Below are 12,106 nucleotides of genomic sequence, written 5' to 3' on the forward strand. Positions count from 1 at the left end.
TGTTTCATGTAAAATCCTACTTTTTCCATAGATCCACAATATACTTTTCTTCCCACAAGCTGCAGCTATTGTTCTGCAACAACTCAACAAGGCATGCCAATCTCTCACCTTTAAGGAGATGTATTGCAAAACAACAGCATTTAAAGGAACAGATGTCACTAATTATCCTCTGTTTAACCCAAGATGGTATGAATGAGATGATCTTACCCATTTGTTCCAACTACGTTAACCACATTACGGAACTCACCCAAAAGGAAAACCTGATCAGACAGTGGTAAGGACGTCGAATGAATATCCAAACATCTTTCTCCTAAAGGTACTCTTCATATTTTCTTCAGACATACCAAGCTTGAGGAAGTAAACTTTTTGCCCAGATTGTACACAAGGCATTATAGAAAGGTAAGAGTCGCCTACTACATCTAATATGCAACACAAATATTAAGTACACACACAATGAAAGAAGCCTCCAGGATTTGAGCATGCAAGGTAGTTCTCTGCACTATACAATTTCATACAAAAACGAACAAATCGGAGAGCTGATGTGCAACAAAACATGTACCTCCCCATCCTCCCATCACCTCCTCCGCATCAGTTGATCATTTCTTTCGTCGTTTTGACTCAACCTAAACAAAAAGAATTTTCACCCAAAACATCACTAAAACAGGAGCAGGATGACCAAAGGCTAGCACTTACGAGTTAGAAGTAACATCTTAAGTCTTGAAAAAATGAATAATATTTCAGCTGCTCGAGTCTACTCTGACTAACCAATCATGAATCTATACTACTCTTAGATACAACTTAACAAAAAGCTTGAACCAATCAGATTAAAAAACTATAGAACTCCAAGGTCTTGATTTCAATGTCAAACAGGTGGAGCAGTATTTATAGAATTTTAAAGTATACACAAATTACTGATACGTATACTATATCACAGAGCATGTGTCATCTCACAGCATGTCTCAGTTTCTCAAGAGACCAACACGGAAGACAGCCTGCAAATTGATGTTTCGCTAACTACAAAGTACTAATCACTACACGCCGCAGATCTCACTACATTTTACATAAAGGAATTATTTAAATCAATGTTTAGAATATAAAAAATAAAAAATAAACACAGTTAAACAAAGAAACATTAATTAGGTCTTCAAAAATTGCTTGTATATTTTAGCATCTCTAGAATCACTTTTAATTTCTGTCCTCTTGCTTTTCGATTTTTTTCAAAAGCTATCATTATTATAATGTCTTAGTAACTTTATAATGTTCAACATATCAACAGACCTTTTGCTTTTACAGTTATTTCAGTTATCAGTCTATGGATCTAAGATACCCATTATTTTTCAAGGACCTATTTGCACGTCACTGCAATGGTTTAACTAAAGTATATTTAATTTTGGATATGGCCTTTCATTCTTCTCTTGAATATCAAATCCATCAACCCTTCTAATTAAGAATGAAGTCCCTTCAGAATCCATGATTCTCCCAACCACCATCTGGCCCTACTTCGCAAAACTGGAGATATATTTGGCATGGATGGGAGGGAGAGCTTCTGAAGTGACGGAAATCATGTTACATAAATATAAGAAATATAAATTTGATATTGAAGTTTTTCGTAAGCAATCAGACTGTGGCTAATGCCATAAATGATAAATGTATTTAAGTATCTGTCTTCCACTTTCCTCACAATGCCTCCACAAGTTGTACAAAGAAGCTATGAAGGAATGTATCAGGCATAATGGAAAACTACGTAGTTTACACATGCTGAAATTTACTAAAGCTTTAATCAAATTCTGAATATTTAACCCATCATTCACCTTAAGCACGGATACCAACACGCGGACACACCATTTTTCAAAAATATAGGATACAGATACACAGATTTTTTTGGGCTTTCTATATTGTAAACTGACTATTTTCCTATATAAGAAAAGTGTGAGGAGGGGCTGAAACCTAACTAAGCCGTCCTCTTTTCTCTCTAAAAAATTTCTTGTATGCGTGAGATTACTATTCTGGCGTGTCCCTGCGTGTTGGAAATTAAAAAAAATAATTATAAAATCGGATATTCCAAATCGCGTATCGGACGTGTATTGGGGCGTATCCGTGTCGGACACGTATCGAACACCGATATTTCACCCTTAGAGACGTATCAGTGCTTCATAGCTTAAGACCAAAGATTAGTTACAAGAGTCACCAATAGAACAGCAGTATATGGATATGGAGATAGTGTTTACATGCCAATTGAGCTAGGAGGTCTTGGTATACGACGCTTAAAAGAGGTGAATATATTATCTTTGATGTGTAAATGGATATGGAGATTTGGTGATCAAAACTCCCGACAGTCTATGGAAAGAGGTCATTAAAGAAAAGTATGGGCTGTATGGATTGGATGACCATGGACTCCAAGAAGGTAATTGCACATATGGGTGTGTGTTATGGCGAGGTATTATGAATTGCAAAGAGTCAATTGAGGCTGAAATAAGTTTCGTTGTTGATGATGACTCAAGGGTTTTGTTTTAGGAGGACAAGTGGACCACAGAGAGACCTCTAAAACAGGTTTTTGGTGACATGTTTGGGTGGATAGAAGGCAGTTGTGGAATTTGTTTTTCAGACAGAGTTTATTCGACAAAGAACTCCCTAGGATCAATGAGTTTCTTGGTATGATCTCGCGATATGGGGTGCAAGATGAGAATGATTACAATATGTGGAATGGCAAACGGGAAGAACTCACCCCCCAGGCCATGCAAGTGACAGAACCCCCTCTTAAGTATTTGGGCCTTCCTCTGGTCTCATCTAGACTGAGTATAAGGGATTGTCTCCCCCTCATTGAGAAAGTCGTTGGGAGAACTACAAATTGGAAGAGCAATCAATTGAGTCATGCCGGCAGACTACAACTCATTCAATCTATATTATTTTCTTTTCATTCTTATTGGGCAAGGACTTTTCTTCTGCCTAAAAGTGTTCTCTGCATATTTTCAAAGGTGTGTATTAAATTCCTATGGTGTGGCCCTTGGATGGAGAACAAAATGCATTAGACAAATAGAGCTAACTTACTCTATAGCAAGCAAGAAGGAGGTCTAGGCATTGTTGATCTTATTGTATAGAACAGAGGAGCATTGTGTGGGTTGGTCTTCAAACTGGCAAGGAAAGAAAACAACCTATGGAACCATTGGATATGGAATGAGCAGATAAAAAGTAAGTTTTTCTGGACTATGAATATACCTTCTGATTGTTCTTGGTCTTGGAGGTCAATCCTTTCTCATAGAAAATATGCTTAGAGATTCACAAGATACATTATAGCAAATGGGTGTCAGACTTTTCTTTGGCAAGATATTTGGTGTGATGAGTCTCCATTATTCAATAATATTGCAGCAAAAGCTCTCATTAACCATCCTGATGATGCAAGAGTTAATGAAGTAATTGATCAAGGTAAATAGAACTGCTCCATCCATAATCTACCCGAAGACCAAATCTTGAATACTGACATTTTCCATGAGAGCTTATTGAAGACCAAATTATATGGACTCAATCAGCTTCGGGTGATTTCTCCACTAAGTCTGCATATGATAGTCTCAGAAGAACTGGAGCTAGGGTGAACTGGTATGGACTGGTGTGGGGCAAGTTAGTGCTTCCAAAATATTCTTTCAATGTATGGCAACTTTTTTCTAGTAGTCTTCTTACACAAGACGGGTTGGTCTATAAGAAAGTTCTGCCATCATCCTCTTGTTGCCTATGCCAGGGCCATAGAGAAAACTTTAAACACCTCTTTTTGGACTGTCAATACTCTAAAGAAGTGTAGCCTCGAGTTAAATCTTCTATTGGACTCGATGCCAATGTCTCTCACTCAAGTAAAGAATGGTGTGATATCATGAACACTTGTAGAGGGTCTTCTCCAACAGCAGAAACCTTCAAGGTCTTTGTGCGTGCATCAGTTGGCTAGATATGGAAAGAAAGGAATAACAGGAGGTTCAAAGGTGAAACTATGGAAGCTATGGATGTTAGTAAATTACTAATGTCTGAGATGAGGCACTATATTGCAGTAAAGGTTGATGACATCAAGGACACTACTACTATCAGAGTTTTAGCTGACAGAATTGGTATGCACTTCAAGTACAAGCAGAAGCAGCCCACTCAATGCAACTGGATTCCTCCTCCCCAAGATACCATTAAACTTAATTGTGATGGTGCTATGAATGCTCAAGGAGTCGGCTATGGAGGAATGGGGAGAGATGATAAAGGAAATGTGGCATTTGCTTATTCAGGAGGTGACTCGACAAAATCAGTGCTATACCAGGAATTGAAAGCAATTCAAATGGGTTTGTCAGAATGCCTATCCATGAACTTTAAAAAGGTCATAGTTGAATATGACTCTTTGAGGGCAATTCAAATCTTGAAAGGTCTGGACGCTTCACCTTGGAACTACTGGAACTTAGTCTCAGCGATCAAAAGACTCTCTACATACATGGAAGAGATTACTTTTATACATGTATCCAAAGACGTGAATAGGGCGGCTAATCATTTAGCTAAATTATCAACAAACTGTAATATAGATCATGTGGTTTTCTACCCTCCACTATGTAAAACCCTCTCTGAGATGGTAGAGGATGAAGTGAGTATAACCTATTTGAGAATCTAATGCAGGTGGGCAGCAACATTTCTGAAAAAACAAGAGTTGCTAGAGGCCAAGAGAATTAGTGACCATCAGTTGGTTGGGTCTTGCAAATTTCCCTCGTAAGGTTGTCTGGAACAAATTGACTCCTACAAAAGTTTGCTTCTTTGTGTGGGCTCTTTTCTGAGGAAGAACTCTAACAACAGACAATCTAAGAAAAAGGGGGCAAATTACGGTGAACCGGTGTGTGATGTGTGCCCAAGAAGAGGAGAGTGTTCAACATCTCTTTTTGGATTGCAACGTGGCTAAAAAAGTGTGGGAATACTTTCTTTCCTCTCTCCACATTCCACTCAATGCTTCTCTTGGGTTGAGAAGTATGTTCCTTATGAAGCCATCGGTGGGTTTATCCCCTATGGGGATGTTGCTAAGTAAAACCATTGTTCATGCTATTATGTGGACCATTTGGCTCAAAGGATATTTGATGATAAGTTTTGTGATTTAAATAGTACTATTTGTAATTGCAAATACATCATTTGGGGTTGGGTATCTCATCTTCCTACTGTTAGGAATTTGAGTTTTGATTCTATTGTAACTAACTGGGAAGCTATAGAGCAGCTTTGATGTAACTATTATAAGGGTTGTGTGAACCTCTCACATTGGTATTCTAATACAATATTGCTTTATCGACCAAAAAAAAAGAACAGCAGTATATCCAAAGTATCCAAAATGCAGCCACGAACCTAACCAGCCACAGAACCAGAGTATATTCAAACTGTTAAGCAAGTTGCATTGTAAGGCTGTGTTTTCCAGCAATCCACATAGGAAAAAGGTAGATACCAACTGATTAGCCAAAAAACGAGCAATTACAAAAGGAATCACTAGATTTGGGATAAACTAATTACTCTAACTTATTACGTGTTTGGGAGAAGCCAGAATTACCACTTTACACCTTGTTTTTTGGCATCCAAGAAAAGGGTGAGGATTTTGAAATCCTCATTTACTCATTTGCGCTGTATACCCACTGATATGCATTGTTCACTCCTCTTACCTACCAAACACCTCAGTCACTCCACATCACTAAACATATTTCTACTATTCTATAAACAGTAACAAACAGACCATTAAGGATTTATGGTTTCACAACTTAATTTTGTATTTGCAATAAGCTGAAAACAAACAAGAGGCCAATACAAATTTCAATGCTGATGCTTCCTCTATTCTTCTATCAAATTATATCAGTTCAGCCAAAAAAAAATTGCAAAAAACAAACTGGAGCTACTTGCTAGTGGCAAAGTTCTGATAGAGGCAAAGTTCTGATAGAGCTACTTGCTAGTGGCAAAGTTCTGATAGGACTTTGCAAAAAACAAACTAGACCCGGTTATCTCAAGTTTCCACACTAGGCCATCAAATTACAGTTGAATCATTTTTTTCTTTTGATTACTCTATTCTATACGTTTGGTTCATGAAATAAGGATTTTGGGAGGCTACTCTAGGCCAATTGGAATTATTTAGTGTGTCTGAATGAGTGAGACGTCTTTATATCTTTCTTTGCAGCTAAAAAGAATAAAGCGGACAATTTGTCAATGATATAAGCCAGTGTACAATGCAAAGATATATTGCGAGCATTTCATAAAAGCATTTCTTAAAAGGACTATCGAGTTTTCCAAATTTCTTGTTTCTGAACAAGACAGAACCCAGAAAACTAACCAAGACAAGCTAGATTACATTGACTATGAGAGAAAATAACTTCGCAAAAAGGCTACTTAAAAACAGTGAAAGGGACAAAACAAACAAACAAAAATTAAAAAAATGAGAATTCTCACCTTGGGCTTCACAGATGATGAAACTGGAAAACTGTTCAGTGGTCTTTTCACGTCATCGTCAGAGGGACAATCTGTGCAGGAAAAGCGTTCTAATTTCTTTGCTTCTTCAGGTTTTATGTGTATACACGAAGGATGAAACCTACAAGGATGATAGTAAAATTAATATTTAATCCTTTTCCAGATATAACGAAGGTAGTAATAAGAAGTTCATGCCTCAGCCCACCAATAAGACAACTCTAAGAATGAACCACTCTACACGAAATTTGCAGATGCATTCAGTATAACGTGTAAAGTGAACAACCTCAAAAAGACAACTCTAAGAATGAACCACTCTACACGAAATTTGCAGATGCATTCAGTATAACGTGTAAAGTGAACAAACTCAAAAAGACTGTTGGGAAAAACAATCAGCTCCTTGGATATAAGGTATATAGTTTTATACTGATGGCGACCACAATGGAATTAGTATGATTCTCATCCTCTAAGGTTCACATCACATAGAGCCAATTCTGTTCATAATAGTCAACAAAACTACACCTAGAGCTTAAGTTGATCATAACTAATGATAAGAGTTATAGTTTCAAAAGCAAAACCAAAGAAAAAACTTATAGATGATAGGTAAAAAGACTCTTCAATAACCATAGGCCACAGATTACAAGCCTGATGACTACACCTTAGCAAGATGCTACGAAGAGAATAGGAATCCCCAAAACAGTTAGTGTACTAATATCCCAACCAGTCAAAGAAACAACAAAGCAAGTGTACAATAATAAACTCTTAACTACAAAACTAGTGGAACTTCAATCTTTTTAAATGTTAAATCATATAGGATACCCACTTAGCCACATCAAAGGAAACACTGATGCACAAATAAAACAATAGTATGTGCCAGAAACAAACTGTTGTACAGGATTTTATTAATTGGTCTTCCAAGAAAATTGACCGCATGATTGGATATGATGCGTTAGATTCGCATGCTTTTTCTAACACAGATAATGCCAATCAAATTGTTATGGGAAAAAAACAAAAAGAAAGAAGATAAGCATTATCATTAAAGTTTTCAAAAGCCAGTAATATTTTACATGTCATTTGTTAATTAACGTAGATTTTCTCAACAGATTTCGGTATGAAGAAATTCATCTAAAATACATGCTCTTCGTTGTCACGGTTGCCATCTTGGCTAGGTCTTTCACTGAAGAACCAAACCAAGAAAATGAAACAATTGATTCTATGTTTATCCCAAGTCATCGACTTATCTGAGTATCTGACTATTCATTCCTCTAATCTGAGTCTCACAATGAAACCAACAAAGACGGCCAACTATGCAGTTAAAATTTGAATTAATCGGTGTTTACTTGCTGATTAATCGCTAATCAGGTGAAGGCCGAGCCACTAATTTTATAGATCAAGAACATCCTAATTCGCACTAAGAAGTCCTAACTCCTAACTCTTACTTTTCTTACCAAAAAACAATAGTCTTATAAAGTAAATGCGTAGAAGAGGGGTTCACAGTTCCATCAAAAATGCAATAGCAATACATCAATGAATATCTAAACCAACCCTTCCCTAAAAAACATAGACACATCCATTCTGATGTCATACATCACAGGATAAGCAAAAAACCATTTCCAAACAACTGACTAAATACTTTCCAATATCCTAGCAAAATGTTCTGCTTTGTTTTCAAAAACTCTAGTTATCCATTTCGACTAATCATTACTAATCAATGCTAATTTGGTGATTATTAGCAACTGAAACCAATTGATGGAAAAAAGGGGTTCTCAACTTTTAAGTAACTAAAACCCCACATCTACCAGTAAGCCTGTTGCGCTCTACTGCTACCTAGCCAGTACAGTTAGCCCAGATTTGAGAGAATGCACAATAGACGAGAGAGAGAGAGAGAGAGAGTGGTGAAGAATATATAGAAACTTACCCAGTCTTTAACCAAATCTTAAGTCGATCAAGAGATGCTGTAACTTTTGTTAACAATTCTAATGGATCATTGTGTTTAATTAGCTTTAAGTTGTTACTTCTGTGTTGCGGCACACACAAATATATTCAGAGGAGCCACTCCAAAATGGAACCTACATTGTAGGAACACTTTTTTCATGGGAGTGTAAATAAAGGAGTGGGTATATCCCTCCCCATATACTATATAGATATAGACACCCCATCAAAAGGTGTTTCTAGAAGTCACACTCCAGTTTAAATTAGATACAAGATTGAGCACTTTCTCGTAAACGGCGGAGTTTTTGAATTATCTACAGTCTTTACCCAAATCTGAAGTCAATCAAGAGATGATGTAACTTTTGTTAACATTTCTAAAAAAATAGTGTTTGATTAACTTTTGATTGCTACTTCTGTGTTGTGGCAAACACAAATATATTTTGGGGAGGGAGGATAGAGCCACTCCCTTATTTACAGTCCTATAGAGTCACTCCACTCCACAAATAAGCTTCTTTGATGGTTAAATTTCGGTCCGCAGTTCTCCGACTCTTTTGAAAAGGTTAGAAATATTCAAATGGGCTGATTATTGTTGAATGATTTTCATGGTAACGAGATCATCTCAACCGAAAATCAGCCCCTCATTCAAGTTATGGGAGAGGCTCTATCCCTCCCCATATACTATAGAAACATTTTTATTTTATGTTGCAGCATCCGCTTTAATCCTCGACTCTCCTCTACTAAAATATTAGTCGCTTCCTAGGGACAATAATTTAACTGCATAGATACCCGGTCAGAAGATGTTTCTAGAAGTCACATCCCTGTTCAAGTCAGATACAAGAATGAGCTCTTAGTCGTGAGTGCGAGTTCCTAAATCAACTCCAAAGCTGAGGAGTATGGTAACGGTCAAAAAATTCTTATGAGGATTCCTTAGATGTTGTGCAAATGAAGCTAAGATAGCCAGCATGTAATAGTTTGATTAAATGCATGTCTTACGAGTTAAGACAATTACAATATGCACTACTTTCTAATGCTCATATGTCAGGATTAGCACCAAATACATTCATTAGCCATGTCATAAGTCCACTAGAGTTTTTAAAAAAAAAAGGCAAATATAAACCAGCACTAACAGAAATAGAGAAGAGTGCAAAAAATTTACCAGTCCTTGCAAGCTTCACACTGAATCATGAGATCATCAGGATTATAAGGCATCTCACATTTGCAATACCTTCAAATCAAATAAAAAAGAACATAAACCACAATCCAGTAAAAGCACAAACACCAAAATCTATTCATAGCACAAGAATTCTAAACTCACACTGCAACTCGATCAGGAGTAAATCCACCAGTAGAAGCTTTGTACTCAAATCGACAAAAATAGTCCTCAGTTCCAACATTCTCAAGTTTAGTATAATTCTTAAATGTATGAACAATACATTTCCCTTCAATAGTATGAGCACTCTGCACATCAAAATGATCTGATAAAAACAACTCTTTCACTCCATGAAACTGTCTCCGTCCCCCAATCGATTCTTCCGGTCGATAATACCACCTTACTCGAACCTTCACATTGTTCCGAACATCCGCTTCAATCTTTTCCACTTTCGCTACATATGGGGCCTTATCGGAATCCGAAGGTCGCATCAACACACAGTCCCCAGCTGAAAACACAACAAATTCAATTACATTTTATCCAATACCCAAAAATCCTCCAATTCATTCACGCGTTTCATCAAACACAAAAAAAAAACCCAATACACTCATTGAAGCATTTCATCAAACACTATACAAACCATATTCCAAAATCAATAAAAACTCACCTCTGACGACTTTATTAGTCCCTTTGATAGTATACGAATCTAAATCTTTCTTTCCTGGTCTAGTTTTCGCCATTAACTTACAAAAATCAATCAACTTATTGTTATAAACAAAGTTTTCTGGATTTTAAGGTTGAAGGGTATAAAATGGAAAGGTAATTTAACGAAGAAATGAGAAATTGATATGCATTGAGATGAAATTGAGTTTGGGTTTTCTGGATTTTGAGGTAATTACAAGTGGATTAATTGATTTTTTTTTTGGGGGAAAAAAACTGTAAAAACCCTAAATTTGAAGCTAGACATTGACTCATTTCTCGATTACATCGAGGACTTATGATTATGTGTGTAAGTACCTAAATGCTCTTTATACGTTTGAAATACCTAGATTGCCCTTTAAGTGTTTGGACTGGTGGATTGGAGTTGTGAGGGTAGTTTAGGTAATGTCTTTTTCTTTCTTTTATTTATTTATTTAGTAAAATTTAGAATGGCCGAATGTATGGCCAGTTGGATTATTGACAATCTAGGTCGTTAAGATGTTGCCATGTGGCACTTCAAGATTTTATTTATCCATAAAACCCCAACTATCGCTGGTATCGTAGATCATATAGTACAAAATATCGCAATATATCGATATTTCAGTAAAAGATATATAAATATCGTGATAAGTTTAGAGATATATATAACTGCAAATATCAGAGATATTTCAACCATATTTTTTATATTTTTGATATTTAGAGATATTTGGCGATATTTTGTTTAGATAATAATTTTATTTAATATTTACTTTTATATTTCAAATAAATATAAATGATATATCAAGAAATATTCACAATATCCATGATATTTGTCGATATTTTAGATATATCCATAATATTTGCATATCAAACAATGTAAAATATCCCCAAATAAGGAGATATATCCAAGATACATATCAAGAAATTGAGTATTGATATGAGTGTTTATCAAGATATGGGTGTTTATCGAGACTCAATTTCTTGATATATATCGTGGATATATCTTCCTCTTTGGGGATATTTTACATTGTTTGATATGCAAATATCGTGAATATATCTAAAATATCGACAAATATCGTGGACATTGTGAATATTTTTTGATATATCACAATATATTATTTATATTTATTTGAAATATAATCGTAAATATTAAATAAAATTATTGTTTAAACAAAATATCGCCAAATATCCTCAAAATATCATAAAATAATGAAAATATCATAAATATCATTGAAATATCGTCGATATTTCAAGATATATTGTGATATTTTGTACTATGTTGTGGATAGTCTGGGGCAAACTCGAATGATTTTGGAAAGGCAACTGATAAGGAGTCTTTAGAGGTGGCCACTTTAATTTTAACGGTCTAACCGTCCAAAAAGTAGGGGTGCCACTTTTTTTCGATTCGGCATCAATATTGTTGGGATCAGCTTCGGATGCTTTCTGAAATTCCATTTTTTCATATCCGAATATGTGGATGCATATCCGATCCAATTTTTCCGGATTATATCCGATTTTTGCCAAATTATTATTTGCAATTACAAACAATATATCTAAACTTCTAAAGTAATTAGAATAGTTTTAATATAACCCCACTATTTTTTGCCAATTTACATTGGATTAACTTGCATCTCTACACTATATGATAGCGGTGGGTTTTCATGAATCCTTTCTCTACTATCGAGTAGGCAATTTGTGATCTCCCTATTTGCTTAATTTAGAAACCCCCCTTCTATTAATAATTTAGAAGAATCTCCCTAATGTCACTTAAATTATATAATAATCCTCTATTTCCCTCACTGAAATTAGAACAAACCCTTTTTTTATTAATAAAATTTAGAAAAATATCCCTAATGTCACTTAAAAAACTTAATTATCCCCATAAAAAATAAAATAAAATACAAT

The 12,106-nt window shown here is 35.5% G+C and overlaps 1 protein-coding gene across 4 annotated transcripts; it reads right to left on the minus strand.

Annotated features, from left to right (window-relative positions):
* Positions 1 to 288: 288 nt before the first annotated feature.
* On the minus strand, positions 289 to 10,529 carry LOC147475431 (chromatin remodeling protein EBS-like). Of its 4 annotated transcripts, XR_015207434.1 has the most exons (6): positions 10,191 to 10,524; positions 9,689 to 10,031; positions 9,530 to 9,598; positions 6,427 to 6,565; positions 3,217 to 5,443; positions 1,137 to 3,131 (listed from the first exon to the last, which is right to left on the minus strand). XR_015207434.1 is itself a non-coding variant. In XM_086582056.1 (5 exons), exons 1-5 carry the CDS (start codon positions 10,261 to 10,263, stop codon positions 597 to 599), a joined length of 651 nt encoding a protein of 216 aa, XP_086438182.1. In that variant the 5' UTR covers positions 10,264 to 10,529; the 3' UTR covers positions 289 to 596. The 4 variants fall into 4 exon arrangements, 3 of the variants coding, with proteins under 3 accessions (XP_086438182.1, XP_086438180.1, XP_086438181.1); XM_086582056.1 differs by lacking the exons at positions 1,137 to 3,131; positions 3,217 to 5,443 and adding an exon at positions 289 to 623 and having other exon boundaries at positions 10,191 to 10,529; XM_086582054.1 differs by having other exon boundaries at positions 1,137 to 5,443.
* Between the last annotated feature and the right edge of the window lie 1,577 nt (positions 10,530 to 12,106).

The sequence above is a fragment of the Coptis chinensis genome, chromosome 9 (genome assembly GCF_015680905.1).
Source record: "Coptis chinensis isolate HL-2020 chromosome 9, ASM1568090v1, whole genome shotgun sequence".
Taxonomy (NCBI): domain Eukaryota; kingdom Viridiplantae; phylum Streptophyta; class Magnoliopsida; order Ranunculales; family Ranunculaceae; genus Coptis; species Coptis chinensis.